At 41.1% G+C, this 27,154-nt stretch overlaps 1 protein-coding gene across 5 annotated transcripts in view; it reads left to right on the plus strand.

Annotated features, from left to right (window-relative positions):
* TNS3 (tensin 3) overlaps nt 1–27,154 on the plus strand; it is a 376,357-nt gene that overhangs the window by 95,275 nt on the left and 253,928 nt on the right. Inside the window, exon 1 of one of the 5 annotated variants that reach the window (XM_074988035.1) lies at nt 21,111–21,309. The exons of the other annotated variants lie outside the window; for them this stretch is intronic. Within the exon in view, the coding sequence (XP_074844136.1) occupies nt 21,267–21,309 (43 nt within the window). The 5' untranslated portion in view covers nt 21,111–21,266. Of the gene's footprint in view, nt 1–21,110; nt 21,310–27,154 lie in introns of those variants that run through there. 5 annotated transcript variants of the gene reach the window in all.

A 27,154-nucleotide genomic window follows, 5' to 3' on the forward strand; every position in this document is an offset into this window, starting at 1 on the left:
CCAGAGGCCAGTGACTAGGGGTGGGGGTGGGGCGTCGAGGCCAGCAGGGCTGTAGAAGATTATGGGCAGTTTGGGTTGGGTGCCTGTAGCTTAGGCTCACTTTTGGACCCTGTTACCACAGCCCCAAATCAGAAAAGCACAAAGGCACCAAGAAACTACAAAGTGAAAGGTAACAGCAATGAAATTGCGTGGCTCCATATCTGTTCACTTTTGATGGAACTTTCTTAACCCTCTATTGGCCTGCACAAAGTGTCAGCACTCTAAAGGGGTCACTTCAGCTCTCCATAGGGAAAAGCAGTAGAAGAACAGCACAGCAAAAAGAGTAGCGTGTTGGGGGACCCATGTGGATCTCAAATATAGCTGCACTGTGTCTGCAGTTATGTATATGGCCCTACCAAATCTGTGGTCCATTATGGACAATTTCACAGCCGTGGGATTCAAAAGTTAGTACATTTCATGTTTTTACCTGTTTAAACCTGAAATTTCATGTTATTGTAACCATAGGATCTTGGGCCAAAAGGAGACTGTGGGGGTAGGGAGGTTATGGGCTTGCCACTCTCATTTCTCTGCTGCCTTCAGAGTTGGATTGTGCAACCACAGAGCTTTCTGCAACTGCAGGAGGTTCCAAGTTGTTGAAGTGGGCCCCTCCGCTAGTGACTCCTCGCTGTTAGTCCTGACTGGCTTGTGAGGGACAACACTTGTGCTCTCTCTGCACAGCTGAAAAAGCTCTGCCTCACCTATCCACACTCAGCTGCAGGAACCTCAGGCTGCTGCCCAGTCCCAGGCAGTGTCCTGCTTCAGGGACAGGCACCTGGAGGTGGATCTGTCTCGTGTCTCCTCCCCATCAGCAGAGAGGATGAAGTTTAATATGGAGAAATGCAAAGTACTCCACTTGGGAAGGAGTAATCAGTTTCACACATAGAGACTAGGAAGCAACTGTCTAGGAAGGAATGTTGCAGAATGGGATAGGGGGCCACTAGATAAATATGAGTCAACAATGTGATACTGTTGCCAAAAAAAAAAGGTGGGGAGGGGGCAAACATGATCCTGGGATGCATTAGCAGGAGTGGGCAAGATGTGAGAAGTAATTCTTCTGCTCTACTCTGCACTGATTAGGCCTCAATTGCAGCATTGTGTCCCATTCTGGGCACCACATTTTAAGAAAGATATGGAGAAATTGGAGAAGGTTCAGAGAAGAGCAACAAGAATGATTAAAGGTGTAGAGAACATGAGCTATGAGGGAGGACTGAAACTGGACTTGTTTAGTGTAGAAAAGAGAAGACTGAGAAGAGGACATGATAGCAGTGTTCAAGTACCTAAAAGAGGGTTACAAGGAGGAGGGAGAAAAATTGTTCTCCTTGGCCTCTGAGGATTTGACCAGAAGCAATGAATTTAAACAGCAGCAAGGGAGGTATAAGTTGAACATTAGGAAACACTTCTGAACTGTCAGGGTGGTTAAACACTGGAATAAATTGCCTAGGGAGGTTGTGGAATGTCCTTCACTGGAGAGATTGAAGAGCGGATAGATTGACATCTATCAGGGATTGTCTGGATGAGGGGCTGGCAACCAAAATAGCAAGAAGAGCCATTTTTTTAAATTCAGTAAAAAACATCAATAATTCAAGAGCCACAATGCGTGTGAATGTGAGATGGTCCTAATTAACTTCAAACTGTACTTTTTGCAACCCCTATTTTAAAAACAGCGCATACACAATTATTTGTAATGTGATACATGTTTACTGCAAGATGTCCACAAACTTTTTACATAATCTATTTCCTCACACTTTACACGTGTATGTTTGTAACACTATCTTCCTTTCACTCCCAAGCCCACTTCAATTATGTCAATTTTACTTCACATTTAATTTCAGTTTTCTTTCTTAAAATGTGGGTTGCCCTTCACAGCAGGAATGACGCAAGCTTCCTTCTCCTTTTCAAAATCAAGACTTTATTAGGAACATAATCAAAACACAGATGCAGTATCATATTGCACAATGTACTGCACATATTAAAGGGGAATTATTGAACATTTCAAGGTCACATTTCATTTGCTATTTAGATGTGAGTTGGGCTTATTGTTGCGCTTCTAGATGTCACAATTCATCAAAAATAACCAGGAGTTGTTTTTTTTTTTTTTTAAACTTTGCAATTATAGCATCGGGCACCACAAAGAAGTTCTTAAAGAGACACATGTGGCTTCAGAGTCGCAGGTTACAGACCCCTGGTTTAGATGGTACTTGGCCCTGCCATGAGGACAGGGGAATATACTTGATGACCTCTTGAGGTCTCTCGTGTTCTACGACTCTCTGTGAGAAGCGACTCCTTAGAGCTAGTCTGGGGAGTGGAGGGTTGTTTCCCAGAGGGCAGATTTTTAAAGAGTCAGTTTGTCTCTCCACTTACAATATTTTTAATACAAATGTATTCTTCGAATTAAAGGTGCCCTCCCTTTACTTAAAATTAACTCACAGACAGCAAAATTCCATTAATGGTGAAGTAAACTGAAAATCAGGGCCAAGTGCTGAATCAGATGGGTTTCCTCTGAACTCACTAAGTAAGGGTGAACGAGGCCGCTTGTGAAGCTGGCATGGGGGAGAAGAAATGGCTTCACTTTTAAGATGGTTGCTTCGTAGATCAATGAGAAAATCTTTCTTGTCACTTGTCTTGAGAAAATAATAGCTCTTTGTGCAGATTGTAAATTCTTTCCAGCCTCCAATGTCTTGTCTTAGCTGCAAGAAAGCTATGTTGCAGAAAAAGGAGGGCAAGGGAAAAGCACCACATTGACTTGTATGCCGTTATTGTGTTTATATATCAATGAATCATCTGTTATTTGTATAGAAAATAGCTATAACTGGGTATTATAATGATCAGATAACTTTTTCTTGGGTGCAAGGCACACTGCTTGCCAGGTTGTGTTTTTGGCCCCTTCTTAAAGGCACTCTGTCCTTCATTCAGCTCCAGCTCTGAATGGAGTGTCTGAAAATTCTCTCTGAAAAGTGAATGATTGACCTACAAAGGGGCATAAGAGTGGTGATGTCACCTTGTCCTAGTAAACTTTAGCCCTCCTCAGATGAGCATGTTAGTTCCAGTGATTTTAATGGGGTCTATAGAAAAAGTAATACAAAAGGAAGGGGGATCTGAGGCCATGGGGGGTTAGATAATTAAGCTACTATGAATTCTCTTGCCTAGTAACTGAATCATGGCTAAGATATTTCTTTGATACCATATTTCGTAGAGAAGGAGGAACAATCAAACTTCGCTTTCTGAATAAATGTATCATTTATGAAAAATCAGAGTGCTCTTTTTTTCTATCCTGGTTGTAGCCGAGGGGTCTCAAGAGTTGTAAATTGTGTTGTAAATTATGCTTGTAAGTTGTAAATTTTGCTTCTGGAATATGCCAGTCAATCTTGTGAGCTCAGGTTTGAAACTTAACCCTTTCCTCCCCAAGAGTCTTCAGCTGAATTCATTTCAAATCTGAGATCAGAGTGGCTTAGCCATTCATACTTTCTTAATTACTGAAACAGTTGCCTAATTATGGTCCCACTAAGTGCTGACTGAAAGGCAGAGTAGAGTGACCAGATGTCCTGATTTTATATAAATTGTCCTGATATTCATGGCTCTGTCTTATATAGCTGCCTGCTACTCTATCCTGATTTTTCATACTTGCTATCTGGTCACTCAGGAAGAGAATTCTAATTTGTGATATGTTCTATAAGTGGATTTTACCAAGCCAGTAATAATCGTGAACTTCTGGATCCCTAAAACAGTTTTACTAGTGAGTCACAGACAGTTCCCTTAGTTCCAGTCCAGTTTAAGTCTATCTTGCCATCCAGAGAGCTGTACTTAGTGATAATCGATTACACCAAAAACCTAGTATCCCGAATCCTACAGCAAAGAAAACACCTGGAACCAATGCTTTAAGAAAGTATCTGAAGAATTATTAACTGAGAACGTAAAATGAGAGTTATTTGCAGGTTAAAGAGAGCAAACATACATTATAGTCTAAATCCCAAGAGTGATAGAGTTGTAGTGATCTGTTGATTTGAAGAGTCTTTCAGGGCAGACGCATGAGGCAATCTCTTGATATGCTCTGACTTCAGTTTGGTGTCTCCAGCCATGTGAGAGTTCAAATGTTAAAGAGGGGAAAAAATTTCACAAGCACTATTTTTATTTCCTTTTTCTGGAGTTCAGAGTGATGGGATAAGGCATTTGCCACATATTTATCCATGTGTGCATGGGGCAATTAACAAAGCTTTTCTCTAAAAATGGATCACTTAAATTTTGACAGCCCTCTTGGATGGGCCAGGAGGGGGGGATTCTCATGCTTGGTTCCATAAGTCCAGAGCAAACATCTTCAAAAGTATTAAGCAAAGCTTACATATTTTCTTATAGCAAGGAGTACAAACATTACAAGTAAGATTAATATATGCAGCAGTTAACCAGCATTTCTAAACACTAAAGCCGTGTGTATACTAGCCCCTTCCTTTCAAAAGGGGAATGGTAATGAGCAAGGTCGGAAGATGCTACACGGGTGGCGTGTGATTCGAAAGCAGCCGAATCGCCGTGGCCACCATTATGCTAATGAGGCAGTGTGTATTCGTGACAGCGCCTCATTAGCATCTCCTGACCTTGCTCATTACCATGCCCCTTTCAAAAGGAAGGAGATAGTGTAAACATAGCCTAGATGTGTTCTTTTGTAACTAGTGCCAGTTCTGAGCAAAACTAACATAAAGGTGAACTGGTCTAGTTTCCAGCTAAAAGTTTGTCAGTTCTTAGCTGATGCTGGAGACTCAGGAAGAGATGGCATCTGGTTTGCCAGTGTCACACCCTCATGATGAAATCATTTCCATATCTGACTCTTTAAAATGTACTTTTGATCTTTTTGGTATTTGATTTTCATATTACTGAAAATATTAATTAATTGCTTTTCTTTGTAAGCCAGCTATAGCTATGCAAGTTTTCTAAGAACAATTATTGTTTTGTTCCAGATGTTATATTGTGATCTGAAGTCTTTCACCAGTCAAATGACTGATTGGAGTAGTACAACAAGGCAAATTATATGTTCTGATTTTTTTCTGGCTGCTGCAAACTACTTCTGTAGCAGATGCAAATCATATTGGAGGCAGTTTGGGAAAGCATGAATTGTTCTAAGAAATACTTAAATCCTTCCATTTTCAGCTTTTATATTGCTGAATAATTCCGGGATTTTACAAAGTCTGTTTTTTGGTTTTTACTGATTTTTTTTTCACATGAAATTTAGACCGTTCTAATACATGAAAATATTGATAATGCTAAGAAAATACAGTGTTACGTTACATAGATGGTTTTATGTTAATCTAAAGGTAAATGCAAGGACCTGTCTGTTAAAATATGCAGTATAGTAGAAGAAACCCACACATTTTATAGAGAATATTGTGAAGTATTCATCCATTTTAAAATTTTTATTGTAAATACTGATACATTCCTGGGAATTTTTTTAAAAAATAATAAAAACAAATGTCAGTAATAGTGTGTTCATTGTCACATAAAGATCATGAGGATGATTGAGAATGATTGGATTCACATCAAACAATCAACGTGCAGAACTGCTGTTGAAATCCTTGGTTTCCAAAAATACAAGCACAAGGTCTGGTTTGATGACAAGGACAGAGATGCCCAAGCTCTTCTTGATAAGATGCATGTGACACACCTGGCCTGGATCAAAGACCAAGAGAATGCCCTGAGGAAATCAGTATATATTCAGGGTAACCGGGAGTCATGAGTCAAATTTTGGCAAATGAAACAGGACTGGTGGAAATATAAAGCAGTTATACTTCAAGATGCAGCTGCTAGACGTGATTTTAAAGCATTCTGTGTTGGGCTGAAGGCGGTCTATGAGCCACGCATTGCTGGCTCTACACTAGTGTGTTTTGCTGATAGCCTCACTCTGATCACAGATATAGTGCAAAAATTCTTGACTGCTGGGCTGAACATTTGCCCATGGTATTGAACCAGACCCCAGCTTTTGACAGCAGTGTTCTTGAAGAGATTCGTCATGCTAATGATTCATTCAACTCTTGATGAGGTACAAAAAGCTGTTATACGGACGAAATTTGGAAAGGCACCTGATAGTAATGCAGTTCTATCAGAAATTCATACAAGTGCTGGTGACCAACTGATGTACTGTCTCACTTGTTTATCAACAACTGGGGGAGGAGCTAGTCCCCAAGGACTTCAGAGATGCCCTGAGGTGGCCGTGCATGCTGTGATGACCATCAGGGCATCTCTGTTCTCTATAGCTGGTAAGATTCTGGCTCACATCCTTTACAACCGGCTTTCACTACATTGTTCAAAAATGGCATCATTCCTGAAAGCCAGTGCAGATTTCATGTTGGTTGAGGCACTACCAACATGATATTTTAGCCAGACAGATAGAAGAAAAATACAGAGAACAACATCAGGACCTCTGTGTGATTTTCATCAACTTGATCAAGGTATTCGACATGGTCAACAGAAAAATAGGCTCTGGAAGTATTTGGGTGAGTTGGCTGCCCTGAAAAAAATGATCACTACTTTTCGGTCTTTTCATGATGACATACTAGCTCACATCCTTAACAATGGAGAGGCATCAGCACCCTCTGACATATCAAATGATATAAAGCAAGGATGTGTCCTTGCTTCTTTCCTGTTGAGCATCTACTTTCAATGATGCTCCTAGTTGCTTTCAAGGACTGCACAATGGGCATGCCCATTCAGTTCAAACAGATGGTAGTATTTTCAGCCTCTGGAGACTTCAGGCTCACACCAAAGTATGAACTACAACTATCCATGACCTCCTGTTTGCTGATGACTGTGCATTGTTGGCTCATTCAGTCAAGGCTTTACAGGAGCTTTTTGGTCACTTTGGCTTGGTCTACACTAGCTGTGAAAGATTGAATGCTTAAGTTCAATCTTGCAGGGCTCTGCTTCATGCATGCATGAAACAGTGCGTTCCGGGATCAGTAATGAACCTGGAACCCCTTGTGAGCCACCAGGATAAAGGAATGTCAGCAGGAGGAGCAGTCCCATTGACATTCTGCAGTGAGGATGGGGACCAATCAATGGTTGCAAGATTGATTTTAGGTACACAATTGGCATACATAAAATTGCTTAGCAGCTGTCAACATTCCCAGGAGGTGCAGAGGTAGCCTTTGTTATTTCAGCTCGCCATTTTGGACTTACAGTGAGCCTCAGGAAGACAGAGCTTATGCCTCAGCACTCCAGTGATCATTGCTGGCAGCACCATCCTTAAGGCTGTGGACAAGTTCCACTACCTCAGAAGTGTACTGTCCTCGACCATAAATGTGGATGATCATGTATCTGCTTGATTAGGTAAAGCCAGCACTGCCTTTGGAAAATTGACCAAATGCCTATGGAATGACCATGGTATTAAACTCTGTACCAAGGTAGCAGTATAAAGGCAGTTGGCCTGAATAGTCTGCTGTATGGCACAAAGTTATGGATAATATTATCATCACCCTGTTTTGAAACTTGATTAGTTCCATATGTGCTGTCTGAGGAAGACTGCCCATGGAAATTGGTGGACAAAATTTGTAACAGAGGTTCTAAAGCTGTGTAATGTCATGGGCATGGACGCAATGCTTATGAACAGTGTCACTGGATTGGTAATGTTATGCGGATGGATGATACATGGATACCAACGATGGTCTTCTATGACCAGCTTGCTCCTGGTAAGCACTCTATTCATGGTCAATATAAGAGCTATAAAGACATCTTAAAGGCCACTATGTAGTCATGTGTCATATCTCCCAGTGATCTGGAACTTCTAGCTCAGTGGTTTGAGCATTGGCCTGCTAAAGTCAGGGTTGTGAGCTCAATCCTTGATGTGGCTCTTTAGGGGGCCTGGGGCAAATAGGTTTAAAAAAATGGTCAGGGATGGTGGTTGGCTCTGCTCAGAGGGGACTGGTCTCAGTGACTTCCCCAGGTCCCTTCTAGCTCTATGAGATGTGTATACAGGCCTTACAGGAAAAGTGTAGGATCTGAAAAGATTGTAGAGCACCTGTATTTGTTAGATTTTTCTGTAACATATGTAACTGGCTGTGCCAATCAAGGATTGGTTTAGTTGCTCATCTACCACATCATAGAAGATGAGATCCATTGATCAACATCTCAATCCACTGCAGTCCACCAAAAAGCATGAGTGCATGAAGGGGTAATTAACCAAGATTTCAAAACTCTTTTATTAGAGAAAAAATTAAAACTTTTGAAACATTAATTTATGTTCACATTATATAGAGTTTCAATACAAGAGTTGCCGTTTTTCATATGTTTGTACAGCTCACAGAAGCCCAGGCCTGACTGATGCTTCCAGGTGCTGTTATAAATTATTTATTGCGATGATTTATTATTATGTCAGTTTCCAATAGACCAAATACTTGAAGCAAGACTGTTCTTACCGTAGGACCATTACAAATTTAGTTGTGTGAGATTTCCAGACCAAAGCAATTAATATCAGTTTAGATGAGCATAAAAATTGAGGTTCAAACCAAGATGAACCTCCCTCTAATTGAAATCAGTCATGAATACACCTGTACAAATAGACAAAAGGTGAGCCATCCATCATATATTAGGATGAATTCTGTTGTCATGTACAATCTAAGTGACCAACTAATGTTGCACCCAACTTGTAATAGATATTTAGGGTGGTATATGACTGAAATATAGTTAAGCATGGTAGGCCCTCATATCCTTTATCTGCTAAAAGTTACATTTGACTTTCCTCATACTCTCAAAGGTGACCAGGCCTCCAAAACAAAGGCTTTAATTATTTTCAAATCACTGTCTAAGACTGGATAACTCCAATGGAACAAGCCCAGGCCTAGTGCCTGGGGGTAGAGAGCTTAAGGAGTCTGGGGTTATTATAAGGTGCTCTTCAAGTTCAGGTCTAAACCATAACGAATCTAGAGCAGTGTACACAACCTTTTTTCAACCATGACCTCCAAAATAGTGAGAAGAGCCATTTTTTCAAATTCATTTACAAAATCACTACTTTAAGAGCTGCAGTTCACATGAGTACAAGGCAGTTCTTAATAAATAACATCAAACGGTACTTTTGTAACCCTTATTTTAAGAACAGCACACACACACAATTATTTGTACCAGTTAGAAAGTTGTTACCCCCATCTCCAGGCTTTACCTGCCTCAGCCCCCAAATCTGCCCTCCTATCCTCAAGCTTTACTCCCCATCCCACAAATCCACACCCTATCCGCAAGCTTTACCGTCCATCAGCCTCAGTCCCCCACCCCCAGGATTTACCTTCCTGAGATGAGGAGCTCCGTGTGCTGCACCTCCATGGCCACCACCTACCTCCACAGCTCCCCCGACCTACTCCTTCTCAGTGTGCAGGCTTGTCCACCCCTGCCCCCCCCCAGCTCTCCTTCCCCCCCCCCGACCCCCGTGCAGCAAATGGGTGACTCCCTGCCCTCCTGGCTTCCTCTTCTGGGGCTCCCTGCTGCTGCTGACTCCACTTGCTGCTCTGGAGGCTGACACTGCTTTAACCAAAACATTAAATCTAGTTTTAACTGTGGGCACTGGTTAAGTGGTGGCAGCCTCTGGAACCTCAAGAGGAGTCAGCGGCAGCAGCACTCAGAGCCTCAAGTGGCTCTTTAAAGAGAAGCATGTAACTCTAGAGCCGGCATGACCCATGGGTTGCATACCACTGATCTAGAGCCTTTGATGGTCCAGACCACCAGATGGGATTTTTTTAAAGAAAGCTGTTTTTTGTTCTAGAAGCCAGATAGTGTGGAGAATTCATCTTTATGCCCTGGGTCTGAATAGCTCCACTGTAGCACTGTTTTCAAACTTTAAGTCAGATGTGTATAGGGCACAGGGCTCTGCATGCAGTGATGGACTTTGTTTTGTTAGTAGCAAGCTGAAATGTATTTTTGTAGTAGAGCTGATCTGGACTTGGCTAACAGTCACTAGTGCTTTTTGAGAATTCCATGTAATATGGTTGAATAGTGAGTGGTTTCCAATACCTTTATCTTTCAACAAGAGCTAAAAGCAGTAATAACCAGTTTTCCCAGTAAACTGTGTACTTGTGTGGCCACTTGAGAGATTCGGATGCAGGCCAGCTGATTAGCAAAGCCCCTACAGCCAGGATTTTTGTTTCTATTGGTGGTGCAAATTTGCACATGCCTCTGTGTTAGGGTTACCATATTTGACCTTCCAAAAAAGAGGACACCACAGAGAGGGAGTGTATCTGTATGTACCAGCTCATGTTGTATTAATGTACTAGATATACTTCAACACATTAATACAACTTGTGTCGGTAGGTTCTGAAACAGATATACTCCTTCTCAGGGGTGTCTGCTTTTCTTTATGGTAACTCTACTTAGTGCACATGAAAAAGTTTATTTTGCACTTGGATGGAAAAAAATCCACTCATGCATGGAAAAGATTAGAGAGAATATTGGTAGTAACATATTAGTTTGACAAATAATCTGAAAAGCCTGCTTGTGTCTGGTTTTGGGGTTTGGCAGATGAGCATGGAATGTCAATTGGCAAAAGATTTTGGGCCTTGCCAGGGTCAGGGGCATTATAGTGATTGTTTTGTTGACTCTAAACAGTGAGCATGGTGGCCGGGTATGTTCATGAATATATATATAAAAATTGTGGTAAATGAACATGCAATATCTAAATGAACATACAATATATGTATCTTAATCTACAAATGAAAGGGGATATAGGGACAGATCCACACCTGTGCTTTCTGCTGATGGACCTTTGGTGGTGAGCCTTATAGTTACTATTCACATTTCCACATGATGTTTTATTCTCTCTCCTTTTCAGGCTCTGATCTAGCAAATCTCATTGACTTCAGTGGGACTTCTCAAATGCTTAAAGATAAACTTGGATAAGTGTTTTCAGGTTCTGGGCTTAGTAGTATTTGCCAGTGTTTTGGGCTAGACATGGCTCAGTTGCTGTTCGAGTGGTCTAAAGAAACAGAAGCTGATTACTGTTTAGATCACTATTATAAACAAATAGTTGTTAATAAAATCCATTTGGGAGTTGGGAAGCCATGTGGAGTTGTGAGGGTATGCGTGGTGATTGCCACTGCCCAAGTTATACCTTTTCAATTAGCACTTTTAATAAATGTGTAATGATGCTATAAACTATACTTATGATGAGAGCAATTGTAGCTAAACATAGATCAAATGTATACATAATCAGCAATGACTTCCAGCAATATAACAAAATGGCAAACAATTAGCACAGCCATACCATGGACATGGTCCCTTTCTCAGGAGCCTGTTTAAACTAATTAATCATCTGTGCAGTAATGTTTCAATACGGAACTTGTGCAGTAGTGTTTCAACACACAACGGTGCATCATCATCATCATCAACAACAACCACCTTGGGCTCAGTGCCCATTGGTGTCCGATGCCTTTCTCACTGTTTTCTTCCATCTTTCCCCATCCAGTGAAGAGTGGCTTAGTTTCTGTAGACTAGCTCCACACCAATCTACTGTATCATCTACTCCTTCTCTGTGGGGTCTGCCTGTCCTGTTTGAACCATCCATTATAGCAGACAAATGCCAGAGTCTTGACTTTTCATTCGTCGTTCATTTTGCAAATATGCCCAAATAGCTGTAACTTCCATTGTATAACCTTCGGCAGTAGGTTCTCTTTCGGCTATATCTTCCTATGTAATTCCTTGTTGGTGACCTTCTTCATCCATCGTATTCTCAGGATCTTTCTATAACAACTCCTCTCAGACACTAATATTCTTCTCTTCAAATCTTCCGTTATCACTCATGTCTCACATCCAGACAATGTGCTTTGGAATACACAAGTTTTCAAGACATATATAGGGGTAATTAGGAAAGACGATGAAGAATGGAAAACTGAACAAGGAACCACCAGACCGTACAGAGACCTTCAAAGAGCCGCTATAATTGGTAGAACAAACTAATGCTTTATATTTACTCTGCATACCATTTCTTACCAAAGGGTTCCTGAGCACGTCTCAAATGATGCACAAAATTGAGCACTGAAGTGCAACCATCTTTGGGGTTGAAGGTAACAGAGAGTAAGCTTCTTGCAGAACTTTGGGAAGGAGTTAAGAGGGAGAATTTTGGACAGGCATACAGGGATACTTCCCTACTCTTAAACGTCCAGTTACATTTTTTTTGAACATTCACATGAACAACACAAACTTCAGATTTTATGGTAAAATCTGAAAAGTTTCCATGTGGTGAAAACAACATAAAATTCAACCCCTCTAAAAGCTGGATCAGTCATGCCAGGATTTGGTCTTGTGATTATAAAGTATATAGGTACAGGTTGAACCTCTCTAGTATGGCATAATTGGTACCTCACTGGTGCCAAACCAGAGAATTTGCTGAACCATGGGAGGTCAATATCGTCTTGCACATTACCAACACTTCCTCTGCTTATTGGTCTCTTAGAAAACATTTAGGGGTAAATTAGAGCTAAATAACAGCACAGAACACTGAGAGCCAGGACTAGTGGCTGTAAGCAAACTTTTGAAATTTTGCTATGCCCATAATTAGTGGACAACCAGCTAATTAAACTCATGCTGGACCACAGATGTTGCTGGACCAGCATGTGCCATACTGGAGAGGTTCAGCTTCAACTATCAAGCTGAAGTTCAGACTGTTAATTTATTTTCCTTAAAGTAATACCTCTATTTATTGCTAGTGACAAGTTGAGAAAGGTAGGTTAAAAGCTGGATAAGTCTGACCTTCAAGTTTTACAAGAATGCGAGGGTCTGCAATACATCAGGGTATAAATGAAAACTTGTATATTGATCCCTTTTGAATAGAACCAAAATGAACAGTTTCCAGGTCTGCCTTATACAGGAAATAGGTGAATTCAGTGCAACCCTGAAGTATGGCATTCACTACATATCATAATACCTTGTTTGACCAATGTGACACGCCACTTTAGGTATCTCATATGAGTAAGAGGTACAGAACAAGCTTCAGATATATTTGGCTAAAAGCTTCTACAAGTGGCTTTTAAAACAAAAATAGAAAAGGACAGTTTATGGGGAAAAAAAACAATAACCCAGTCAAAACACAGCATAAAAAATGAACTTCAGAAGTTCAAGTAAAAGGCATCAAGTGAGTGAGCCTCCCAGAAATGTTTTAGTATGCTGTCCCACATAGTTTGGGGGCTGAAGGGAGCTTCAGAGACTAGTCTGAGACCATACACTTAGTTTCACTCACAACCCACGTGCGATCTGAACCAAGGTTTAAGAAGGTGAAAGACGAAGGTGCTAGCTAAGCCTCTTGACACTGCAAATGACATTAAATAAGAGTTTCTTTGAACCATGGCCCAGATACACATACACCGGTAGTGTCTTGGAAGATTCCATTGTGTGCAACCTTCCCTTGGCTTACAAGGTTTTGCCCTTCTCAGAGAGGGTCCTGTTTGTCACTGGTATGTCTGAAGAGCTAAAGGAGAGACAAACTCTGGCAAACTCACTTTATCCCCACATCAGACCTTGACAACTCTGATTTTCCATTTAGTAAAAGTATTTAGTCAATGCTGGTTTCTTATTCTGAAGATGGCATATGTCATGCAAATGAGCTCCATTTACAGTAATCCTTGCTGCTAATATGACCTGAAAAAAAGCTTTATTTTCAGAATCCATCATGTGCACATAAGCTTTCTGAATTTTATTTTAAATCATCTCTGCTGCATTAGGATGATTGAGTCACAGAAATATGGGGGGTGGAAGAGGCTTGGAGAGGGCAGGAAGCTCACTGTTGCTGGGGGGAGGACACCTACCTCATCCCTGACGGGTGTATGTCCAATGTGTTCTTAAAAGGCACCAGTGATGGGGATTTCACAATCTCCCATGGAAGCCTTTTCCAGATCTAAATTATCCTTACATTTAGAAAGATGTTTCCTAACATTTAGCCTAAATCTACCGTGCTGCAGATTAACCCCATGAGTATTGTCCTACCTCCAGTGGACAAGGAGAACAATTAATCACAGTCCTATTCATAACCAACCTTAACGTGTTTGAAGACTATTATCAGGTTCCCTGGGTCATCTTTTCTAAAGAATAAACCTATTCTGTTTTTAAACCTTTTCTGATGAGTAATTTTTTCTAAATATTGCTTCATTTTCATTGCTGTCCTCTGAGCTGTCTCTGAACTCTCCACATTTCTGAGCTGTAAAATAAACCTGCAGATTATCCAGCCAATTCTGTGCTAGGGTGGACTCTTGGCTTCAGTAAACTGGATTTCTTTCTGGATGAAACCTTGCAACGTGATTGTCTGTTCAGTTAGAGGAATGGTATTCAAAAAATAACCCCTAGTTCTATGCCCCAAAGTTGACCTGTCTCTCACAAGACCAAGTTGTTCACCTGACAACCATTTCATTGTTTATAGTTCAATTATACAATGAGAACATCATCATAATTCCAAAACCCAAACAGTAACACTCTGCTATATCAAGGTAATGGTGGGATTTCCAAGGATTGAATTATAAGCACAAATCCCATTGCAAATTTAGAAGGAGATAAAGGGGGAAAGAAGATGCTCAATCCTTTGGGTTCATTTGAAAGTCAATGCCTAAACTCCACCCACACTTTGTCTCTCAGAGGAAGTGAGCAGATCTAGATGGGGAAGACCAACCTCTGTCCCGTATCACAATATTTTCTCTAAGTTTAATTCTGTGAACATTGCAAATGTGAGGACACAATTATTACGTTTAACTCAGTAGCTGCAAATAAAATACTTACACAAGCTGAAAAGTCTCCTCAGAGTAAAGCATAAATACTCTGCTATGGATGGAGTGCAGGGAGGATGAGTTTGGTATAGATTTTATCCTCCCAAGTCCACCTTGAAGGGTAGCTGCATAGCCTCCTCCCCACAGCTGCTGTTCCAAAATGTGAGTTGAAGTAATGTCTGGAGCCCCTCCACATCCAATTATGGGACCACTGGATCATGTAATGCTCTTTCCTTCCTTGCTGCTCTCTGTGTGGCCTTCAGCATGTGCCAGCAGAAGTCTGAACAGGCTATACAGACATGCTGTCTGAAGGATCTGTTGAAGCACCTCTTTACCCATTATACCAGCCTTAAGTGAAGTGCAGCAGGGCCTTATTCTGGCCCTGTGCGTCTAGTTCAGTAGTGCATGCTCCATCAGATATTATCTCTTTTTTTTTATTGGAGCTTAAAAATAGAAAGTGGTCTTGTGCAAAATGAAAACAAAGAGAAACAACAAAAGTGGTCTGGGGAGGCAGTGCTGGGACACAGGAAATGAATAAGCAGATGTTGCTATCATCAGTATGACTGTTAGCATTGCACATCATCAGCATATGACTGATAATTTCTTAAAAATAGAATCCTTCTTCTGCTATCAAGATCAAACTTCTGCTCTCCTGAGGAGGGACTTGTTCTCATTTTAGAGTCCAACGTGCCTCTCTGTGCCACTGAAACTCATTTATCATCTGAATCGTGTTGTTGTGACTTATCACTGTAAGTTCCTTGCTTGGTTATATCATTCTTCGTCTTTTTCTCATGTTACTGCTGCTGTTTAATTGTAGAGCTGGTTGAAAAAAAATCAGTAAAGTGAAAAAAAATTCTGAAATCTGATCAGAAGAAAAAGAAAAGGTAAAAAAACCCCACCCTTACACAAACTGCAGAGCTCTGCATCTCTAGGCCCATGCTTCTCCCAAAAACTCCCTTCTCCCCAAAACCCACTCTCCCTGTTGCATAAGTTTGTTTTGCAGTATGCGTAGAGTTTGAGGTAGGCAAGAATCCACCAGAAATCATTTCCTCGTTCTATAATAACTGAGCATTGTTTCAGCTTCCCAGTGAGTTGGGCATTGGGAAGTGCAGCGTCTTTGTCTCTGTGCTACATCATGACACCAGCATGATGCAAAAATCGTGACACTGGCACACTCACATTATGGGATTTCCTCCCTCCAGTGACATCAATGGCACAAGTCAGCAGAACCAGAATAAGGCTCATGTATATCATGAAGGTGCTTTAAATCCTGCCTATGCTGCAGTATTGCCAAGTTATGTGGCTTTTGCGTTTATCCTAACTGGGAGAAAAGCTGTCACATGTTCAGCTGGAAAAATGGTCAACTGAATTTTGAAAGTCCCATTATCTACATCTAGATATAAATATACATCTTTGTATGGGAAAATGGGGACAGACTGTTTTTAACTTAGTTGAAATGCATGTAACTAAGAGAGGAACAGAGTGGAAAATGGACATATATAGCCACACCTCTCCACAGACTTATGTAACTTAACATAGGTCTTCTTGGCTCTCAGACTTACTGGTTATTTATTGGGGATTCTAAAACTGAATGGGCATAACAGATGGTGTCATAAAAACATTCTAAAGACAGTCCTGCCTTATAAGAACATAAGAATGGCTATATTGGGTCAGACAAATGGGCTATCTATCGCAGTGGCCTGCCTCCTAGTAATGGCTGCTGCCAGAGGAGGGAATGTATAGAACAAGATATGTGAGATCCATGCTCTGCTGTCCAGTCTCACCTTCCAGAAGTGGAGATTTATGGAGAGCTGGAGTATAATGTTGTATCCCTGATTGTCTCGGCTAATAGCCATAGATGGACCAATCCTCAATGAGTTTACCTAATTCTTTTTAACCGTATTTTGAATTCGTATTCATTTACGTCTAAATAAATCCCACAATGCATGGCCTTCATGACACCACTTGATAAGTTCCACAGGCTGACTGTGCATTGTGTGAAGAAGCACTTCTTTGTTTTAAACCTGCTGTGTATTCGTTTCAGTGGGTGACTTGTGGTTCATGTGTTATATGAGAAAGCACATAACATGTGTTTGCTCACTTTCTCCACATCATTCATGAGTTTTTAGATTTCTATCACACCCCCACCTTAGCTGTCTCTTTTCAAACTGACTAGTCTGTCTTTTAGATTTTTCCTCATGTGGAGCTTGTTCCATCCCCAACTCATTTTTTGTTGCCCTTCTCTGTATCTTTTCCCATTATAATATCTTTTGATGTGGGGTAACCAAAGCTCAAGCATAATTTTTTCGGGTCCAGTACAAACGTGTAACACAGGCTGTTTCTTGCACACAGGCTCTTTCCTACATGGTTTGCAGTCTGGACCAGCCCTCTCCCAGGGTCTTTGGGCTCCAGTAAAGCACAATTTTTTCCCTCCTCCCAAGTGGGGGCCAGGAGGACCACCAAAACCACATGCAGTATTCAAGGTGTGGATGTACCATCAATTTATAGAGTAGCATTGTGATATTTTTTGTCTTATTATCTATTCCTTTCTTAACAGTTCCTGTCATTCTGTTAGCTTTTTTCACTGCCACTGTACTGAGCAGAAACAATGACAAGTCCTGTGGCACCTTAAAGGCTAACAAATTTATTTGGGCATAAGCTTTGGTGGGATGAAAAAGTACGGAAGGAGGCTGGGGGATGGAGCTGGGACATGAGATGAAGGGTCTTGTAGTGAATTAGAGTGCAGGAGAGGGCTCAGGCCTGAGGCCAGGGGTTGGGGTGCAACTTACCTGGGACATCTCCCATTTGGTGGGAGGGTGGTTCCATGTGGCCCTTAATGCCCCACTCTCACCTTCAGGCATCACCCCCTGAAGGTCCCATTGGCCATGATTCCAGGTCAAAGAAAGCTGCAGGGGCAGAGCCCTCAGGTGGGGGCAGCAAAGAAACATGGTTTCCCAGTGCTTACACAGTGTGGCTCCCACTGGGAGGGAAGGATGGACAGCACATGGAGCCATCACCCCTGCAGCTGTGGGAGAGGAGACCATGGCAGCTCCATGCATGGCAGCTCTTTGAATGGCAGCGCTGAGCCCCCACAGACTTACTGGACCTCTAGGCAGGCAGGGGAGGCCTGGCTCCTCACTGCCTGGAAGGGGCAGGGCTGGAGCTAGCCTTCCCCAGGCAGGCCTCAGCATCACCTGGAGTACACCACACCTCTCCAAGACAACCCGTGGCACTGCTCAGTGTGCACCATGAGTGGCTCCAGCAGTGACTTAAAGGTCCCAGAGCTCCTGGTGCTGTCACTGCCACAGTAGGAGTGGCCTTGGTGGCTGGGAGCCCTGAACTCTTACATTGCTGTGCCCTGTGGCAGTTTCCTCTTGGCCCCTCTCCCCCAGCCTCTGTCGGTCAGCTTACCTGTGCGCGGCTTATTAGAGGGAACCCTGCGAAGCAGATGTTTTTAGAGAGCTATTCAGAGTTTCATTCAAGTCTCTTTCTTGAATGATAATATTTAGGCACTGTCATTTTGTATGTAAAAGTGTGATTAAGTTTCCCCATGTACACTACTTTGCATGTGTCAATACTGAATTTCATCTGCCCTTTTATTGCCCAGTCACCCAGCTCTATGAGATCCCTGTTTAACTATTTGCAGTCCTATGATTGCATTAGATTAGCTATCTTGAGTAGTTTTGTATCTTCTGGAAATTTTGCCACCTCACTGTTTCCCCTTTTTTCCAGATCAGTCAGGATTTGTGTTTAACAACACAGACCCAAGATAGATCCCTGGAGGATTCTGCAATGGGTCTTACCCATGAAAGTTTATTACCTAATAAATAAAATTGTTAGTCTTTAAGGTGCTACAGGGTTACTTTTAATTTTGTTTCTTCATTATGAAAACTGACCTTTTATTTATACCCTTTGTTTCCTGTCTTTAAACCAATTACTGATACATGAGAAGACCTCTCATCCCAGGACTGCTTACTGCACTTCTGAGGCTTAGGTGAGGGACCTTGCCAAAGGCTTTCTGGAAACTGAAGTGCACTTTATCCACTGGATCCCCCTTGCCCACAAGCGATTAGTGAAGCATGCGTTCTCTTCACAAAAGTTGTCTTGATTCTGATTCTTCCCCCATACATAAACTGTATCCTTGTGTCTGATAATTCCTTTCTTTACCATTTACCCTAGTACTGAAATTAGGTGTACTGGCCTGTAATTGCCAGGATCACCTCTGGAGACTTAAAAAACAAACAAACAAAAAACAACTGTTATTTTAGCTGCCGTCCAGTCATCTGGCCACAAATGCCGATTTAAATGATTGGTTACATACCACAGTTAGTAGTTCTGCAGTTTAATATTTGCGTTCTTTTGGAGTCTTGGGTAAATACTATCTAGTCCTGGTGATTTATTACTATTTAATGTATCAGTTTATTCCTACACCATCTCTATTCACATCTCCATCTGGGGCAGTTCCTCAGATTTCTGAACTAGAAACAATGCCTTTTGTGGGGATTGCCCTCACATTCCATGCAGCGAATAATTCATTTAGCTTCTCTGCAATGGGTTTGTCTTCCTTGAGTGCTCCTTTTGCACATTGATTGGACGGTGGCACTACTGACTGTTTGAGAAGCTTTCTGCTTCTGATGTGCTTCAAGAAAATAGCTGTTGGTTTTTATCTAGTTTGCTCTTCAAATTCTTTCTCACCCTTCATAGTTAAGACCTAGATTGTCCCCATCAGAAATACTCCTGGAGACAGTCCTGCACAACAAGAGGTCATGAGAATCTGAAATTTCTGTGGCAGTGAAGCTGAGTTGCCATTTTCCAGGATACCCTCTAGAAGCCAGAGGTGTTTCCACAGTGCCCTCCATTTTACTCCCTTTTTTGGGGGACCGTTAATGATGCTATATCGTCTTTTTCAGGGCTATCAACAGACTTCCCCTGAAAGGCCAATAGTGCAAAATAATTCAAAATAGCCCTCAGTGCCCCAGAGATAAGGTCTGTCACAGTAAAGGCCATAGTTCATAACCATCTCTCTTGATGTCCATGGAGACTTTATTTATCTCAATAGAAGTATAGCCTTTTTCTCAGGTTTTCTTCCTCCATCAGTGCACACTGTTTTGAGAGGGAAGGAATGCATATACTAGCTTCCTCCTGAAAGCTTACCCTAATTAGTGTAGCATGGAGATGGGTTCTCCTTTCTTCCAGCCAAAATGCACCTGATCCTGGACTCATAAATTGATGGTGTCCTGGGAACGTCTAATGACTCTGCCAGCTTCCCTGAACCACCACCTCTCTTCTGGATTCAGCTGTTTTCTGACAACAGTATTCTTTGTTCACATCCACATTGGTCCCCCCCACTTAGGTTTAATGGGTCAGTACACCCTGTTATAGGAGCCATCATGACCCCATCTCTAGACTCCACAGATGGTACTCTGCACATCTAGGATCTACCTAGATGGATTGAGTGGAAACTGAGCAGCTCAGGATTGTTCTCAGCCATTTTGACTTTACAAATTACACATACATGACAACAAGGCATCTTTCCATGGTGAGTATACTTGGCCATCGTGATATCTAAGGTAACTGAGATGTGGCACAGATGCAGGAATACTTACCCCACTTCCCACCATTCTTCGAAAGCCTCCCTACAGCAACATGGCAAACACACAATAATCCCAAATGCACAAAGCCCCCTCAGAACAGCACACTCTCCTCATGTGCCATGGCCACCCATGACTCTCCCAGTACACACAGCAACACAACCAGCATGCATATTAACCCTAAACACACACACAGCCACTTGCCGCAACAGACACCTCTCGTTTGCCACACACAGAAATCAAGAAAAATCTGCCAGCACAACACACATACGTACACTTGTCCACTCTTGCTCATACTTACCATACAACCATAAACTGTCACTTGTTTTTACAGATTACACCTGTTTAACACATGGGCTTTTAGCTTTTAGTATAATGTAAGTGACCAACCCTTTGTTTAATAATGTTTATTGTTAGACTTTTTCATTACTTTTTTTTTTTAACTTTGATCCTAAAGGATTATAATGACAAGGCCTCATTGCACAGTTCTCACTGTGGCAACACTCCCCTTAACTTCCAAGAAGCACTTAACTGGACTAAGTTGGAAAAAATGTGAACTGTATTGCATCTCAGAGCTATTGTTTAGGAGATTTTCTGAAGTGTAGTCACTGGACTAAATAAGGCATGCCCTACACTTCAGTGTCAGCCAGTTAGAGACAATTGTTCTTGGAACTGATGCCAGAATTCTGAAACACAAATTTGGAAAGGCCTGTATTTGACAGCAGAGCTGATGTACGGAATGCAGACCTTCAGCTGTTGAGCTGAGGAACTGAAGCAGTCTTACTGAGTGTGACGTTGATTAAATCTGCTGGACTGCTTCAAACAGATTCATTCCCGTTGACAGTTATCAACTGTGATAATACAAGGAAACAGACGGACCATAGTCTGGAGACGAGTTGGCTGGTTTATCACCTGTAATTGGTTCTGAAGAATGTCATGGTTTGGTAAAAACTGCTCGCTGAGTTCTTTTCACTGTAAGTCATGTCAGAGGGTTTTTGGTTTCTTTTTTTCCCTACTGTAAATCATGGTCGTTCGTGTTTTCTTAACAGCTGATCTGCTATGAGTATGTTGTTATTTTTCCAACTTTTTTCCATCTTCATGTTTGTTGGACTGAAAAACAAAGGGTCCCTTTGTTGTGAGCCGTTATTGGCTTTTTGCCACAGTAGTCGTCTAAAAGAGATACCCTCTAGGATTAAATAGTTACTATAAAGTTAATGGAAAGTCAATAGATGACTAATGTAATGTTTAGTGTCTGAGGCATTCATTCTCTTGAAAACTACTATACATGTTAGCTCAGACTGCATTAAGTATCTTACTGTACAGATACTCAGAGGGCATAAGCATCAAGGAAGGGGGAATTTTAGAGGGAGCTGCACTAGGAAGATCACTAAGTATGATGGGATGAAGTTAGGAAAAGGACCATTTGAGATGAATATGAAGAATGTGAAAGCTGCTTTTGGCTTGGGTTAGCCGCCCCGGGACAATGATAGAACCTCCCATTGCTTGTGGTTTTTATAGCCAGCCTGGACAAAACACTGGAATTGTATCATAAGGAAGAATCACACATTGTCTGGGAGCTGGACTGGATAATGTTACTGATGAGACAGACCTCATGCATGTGACTGTGTCAGAGCTGCGGTCACAGCAGTGGAGGAGGCAATAGGACTTCCTCACTAGATGGTTTCTCCTGCAGATGCCAGCTCACAAAGTAACTGATTAGAAGCAGTGTCTTGGTAGTACCACATCACCCTGCTCTTCACATAGCCACCTGTAACAAGGCTCTGGGAGAGTTTTAAAGCCTCCAGACTTCTGAGGAGTCTCTGCAGAGAGTAGCAGCAGTAAAAGAGGCATCTATGCAATTAAGAAACACTATCCGCTGTTTCAGAGCCCACATTTATCAAGATCAGTACTTTTGATTCTGCTATCTGATGTTTTTCCTCTTTGTAGATTCATCATGTCTACGTGTTCTGCCTCCTGGGCCTGAGCACGATCCTTACTCTGTTCCTGCCCATTCTCCATGCTTATGTTTTTTTTCCCTGCCCCCCCGCCCCAATTCTTCTTTATTCCTCCTCACCAGCTCCTGGTCCTGATGTTCCATGGTCCTTAAACCCCTAACAACAGAAAACTAGTAAAAACAATCTTTGTTGTAAGGTTTTGTTCTTTTCTTCTGTCTTTTTATTTTAGTTGAAAAAATCCCACCATTTTAAATAGAAAATGTCCCAAGAAAATTATTCATTTTGATAAGAGGTCGTTTTTTGTAGTAATGCATTTTCAACCAAATATTTTCACCCGCTCTGTAATGTTTGTATGAATTTCATTCTTGAGTCTTTGCATTTGCTTTTATGGTATTTTTTAAGATAACAATTGAAATGTTGCTGTGAGGCACTTTCTGGGGAGCTGATAACTGGCTTTGTGTTTATGACTTATGCTCCAAGACATTTGCTAAATGCCAGGAAGTGTCCCATGTGTGGCAATTTATTAGATTCTTTTTTTATACCTAATCCAGCAAGTCTGGTCATCCCTGCATTGCTGCTTTTTTTTTTAAAGCTGAATACTTCCCCAGTGAAGCGTTCCTTTAATTTTATCCATTCATGGACAGAATAAATTTTGTTACGTGTACCAATGCACATGTGGATGGGCATCACCAGTAGAAACACGTGCTGCTGGTTGTACATGGCTGTGGGCATTCTGTGAATCAGCCCGGTGGTACCTGAATCTTTCTGAGTGGCTGCCAGAGTGGTCGGTTTGCAGGGGTCACTGCGTGTGTATGAAATACCAATCTGTACAAGAAGCAGTGTCAGCAGCCTCAGAGAAATGCATAATTTGGTTGTGTGGCCAAATGGATAGCACAAGGGCAGGTCCTATTCTAATCTTTTTCATATATTCATCTTGTACAAATCATTTTACCCATTGTTAAAATGCATGTTGTAATTCCCATATTATTTCACAGGGATGTAACTGTTCTGGGGTCCTTGAATTACTGTTGCTATAGAAGTGGAGATGGTGGTTATTGTTCTTAGAGATGCCCCTAAACCATAAAATCTAGACCCAAACGTTGAGCATTCCCAGTTTGGTATGGGAGGATTAAAAGTTTTTCAGTCTTGCATGGAGATAAATGCGGATTGAAGATCTTGTTTGGAAATCTGAACTCCCTGAGGCTATGGGGTGTTTATAGCTGTGCTTTTGCTGTGTGACATATATGTGCTACTATTACTGGATGTTTCTGATATGTTGTTGAGCACTGGTGTGTGCCACAGACATTTTGACTTTCATCCCAGAATGAAGCAGAAAGCGTCCTTTCTACCTCAGAACACAAAGGAATGCTTGTTTTGTTCATGGCATCTGGACAGAGACAGTGATCTCATTCCCAACATATTTATCTATCTCTAGCTTTATTATTATTATAATTATTATTAGTAATAGTATACAGTAAGAGCAAGATGTGCATGATGTTGTGTCTGTTACTTAGCAGCACCGCAGTTCAGGTGTGAATAGGGGCATTTGTGGACACTGAGAGAAACAAAGCTCTCAGGGAAGCTAAACTTAAACAGGTTTACCCATGTTGCTCATCTACAGTTCCAGTATTTTACACATAAAATACCTGGAAAAAAGTGAATGGGTTTGAACTAAAGGGCTCCGCTTGATCTGTAATATTCACAAGTTATTTTGGATCCTTTGTTCCCTCTTCTTAGTGAATCACGGACTAGTAGAGATAATGATTTATCGTGTAGTGTTGACCTATGCTCTGTGCGGACCTGAAATATTTCTGAAGTAATTCAGTTTGGTGCAATGCTTCTCACATGCCTTTCTGAAGGTGATGATGCAAGGCCCTGCAGTCTTTACTCAAACTAAACTTCCATTTTACTAAAGTGGTGTTTACCCTCAGGCTTGGCAGAATTCTGTTTTTTTTTTTTTTTTTAATTTTAAATGGTGAGAGATCAAATCAGTGTTTATGTTTAAGCATTTTTCCTGGTTTATTGTTTCGCAGTTGCAGGAAATAGTGAAGATCAGGCAATGGGAGGGGAACAATTATTTAATGACAGCAGACATTGAGTTAAAAGACAAACTCTCAACAACAAAGGTCAAAACTTTAGCTTTAAATCAAACTCCACTAAGTTCTCAAGCAGCATTTTTCTTATAGTGCCTCTCTGTAAATTTTGATTATCATCAGTGGAAATACATTTTGATGGTGTGTGCCTGGATAGTAAAGTTGACATTTATTAATAAAAAGGCAGTCTTTCCAAGCCTACTTATCTAGCATAATGACTGCAGGTTTGTGCCCACAACCATATATATTGCATGCTATGTAACCTTTGTAATTTGGTAGCACGTGAACTGGCAATGAAACAATTGCAGTCATCCTGGAATGAAATATAAGTTGATGCTTTACACTGCAAAATACCCTCCATGCAGTCATGCTTATTCACAAGAAAAGCAGACAAATAAGCCTTTCTTTGTAACAGCAGGGTTTCCCAGTAGCTTTGCTTCTCTCTAGTTCACTGTTTGTAATTGCTTCTTAATGATACCAGACTTACAGAGACAGTGTATTGTTTGCATAACTATGCCATATTTTAGACTTATCTCACCAGATGTCTTCAAATGGAATTTTAAACAAGACTGTATAATTTATGCGGGGGAAAGATTATAACTTTTAACCATTTACAGTATCAACAGGAATCAAGAGACTCCACCATGTTAATTCCCGCAAAGATTATTCTGTGTACATGAACTTCAAGCTAATCAGTTTAGTCAGACCCTGTGGTAGCAAGCATGAAAATCAAAGTCCCCCTTGTCAAAATTTCATTTGGTTTAGGACTGAATCGTTTTTAATTACTTGTTATTGTGTATGCTCACATAGAATTATTGTTGATAGACAGGACTGCATATTCTTATTACTTCTCAGAAAATAAGACATTTCACCTCTTGGGAATTAAGGCTTGATAATCAAGGGCATTGAGTACCTGACAAGATCAGCTAAGATAACAAATAATTGTCTCATCCTACCAAATGTAACTAATCACCTGCAAAGATCAGTTAGAACTGCTGAGAGTACAGCATTGCTTAATTGAGTAGATTAATTATAGGGGATTTTTGCATTCTCCTGAACCATCAGGAACAGGTCAAAGGTAGTACAGATCGAATATCTCTAATCTGGCACTCTCTTGTCCAGCAACATCCATAGTCAAGCATGATTTTAGTTAGTCAGATGACCACTTATGATGGGTGTGGCTAAGTTTCCCATGGTTCCATAAAGTTTGTTTACAGACACCAGTCATGTCTTCAGCGTTCTGTTCTGTAGTTTAGCTGTAATTTACCCCAAGTATCTTCTAAGAGCCCAGTAAGCAGTGGACTTGTTGGTAATCTGCTAGACAATATTGTCCTACCGTCTTCCAGCAAATTCTCTCCTCCAGTACTGGTCAGGTCCTGAGGGTGCTGGATGAGAGAGATTCAACCTGTAGCATATCAGAGAGAGAGAGAGAGAGAGAGAGTGTGTGTGTGTGTGTGTGTGTGAGAGAGAGAGTTCTTTTACCTTGGTGAACATTCAGCAGGCATCCTGACACAGAATTAGAAAGGAGCTGACCACATAAGGACTCCCAGTCAAGATTTATCAAAGTGTTCCCAAACCAAGGGAAGTAGAATTGCTGGAAAATACATGATCAAATGAAAGCTGGAGAGCCTCACTGGACTGCCCATTTTAAATGCCCATTTGTGACAAGCATCTGATGAAGTGGGTCTTTGCCTATGAAAGCTTATGCTCCAGTAAATCTATTAGTCTATAAGGTGCCACAGGACTTCTCGTTGTTTTTGCAAATACACACTAACATGGCTACCACTCTGACATTTCTGACCAGAAACATCCTGATACTCAATGTATCATGCCCCTATTTTCACAGTAAGATGAAAACACACTTCCTGAACTAAGTAACTGGGTGCAGACTGCAGGAAACTGTTACTACGAATGTGTTATTCAGGGGTGCAGAGAAAACAACATTGGTTTCAGCCTCAAAGTTAAGAATGTGAGACTCTCGGACATTCACTTACTCTGTCTGGACAGTTATTGAAAATGGAACTGTGAGGTATTCAAGCATATTTATTTTACAAAGAGATTCCTTTAAAAAATCTGTTCCAGCTTTTGAGACTCTCAGTAAACAAAAGTCTGGAAATAAAATGAAATTAAATTAAAACTAAACTACAAATTAAAAGGTACACACGATGCAAAACCTCATAATCAGGCTACGACTGTGAATATTTCTGTATACAGTGTTACCGTCTTGCCTGTGTCACTGTCTGGGTGCTCTTCCAATTGTCTTTTAAGAAAAACAGTATTTTTATAAATCCCAAACCCACTGTTTTATCACCTGACTGATCTTGATCTCAGCTAGTCTAGCAGTTCAAATAGCTGTAATCTTCTTACTTGGACACACTGTTCATCGTATTGTGCAAAGGACTATAAGTGTTGGATTGTGAAACACATGATCTTATCTCGCTCTCAAGTGACCATGACTGGAAAGTTTTGATTCATTTTGTTCTCTGGGCTTGCTGAAGTGACAGGGGTTCACAGCTCTTTTAGTGATTGCAACAATTTGTTAGAAACAAGTTAACATTGTTATCTTTGCTGTTTATACCTACTATTTTCATACTACCTCTGGTGTGTGATGGTAAGTATCGAGGTGATTGGACCATAATGTTAAACCAAAAATATATTATTAAAATAAAATAACAGATCACATGAAAAGTGATAGAGGATTATTTCAGCTAATGCATCTTTCAGGGTAGGCTGCAGAGTTGCATTTAAACAGGCTAAAAACTGGTTGCATT

Source organism: Carettochelys insculpta, chromosome 2 (assembly GCF_033958435.1).
Source record: "Carettochelys insculpta isolate YL-2023 chromosome 2, ASM3395843v1, whole genome shotgun sequence".
NCBI lineage: Eukaryota > Metazoa > Chordata > Testudines > Carettochelyidae > Carettochelys > Carettochelys insculpta.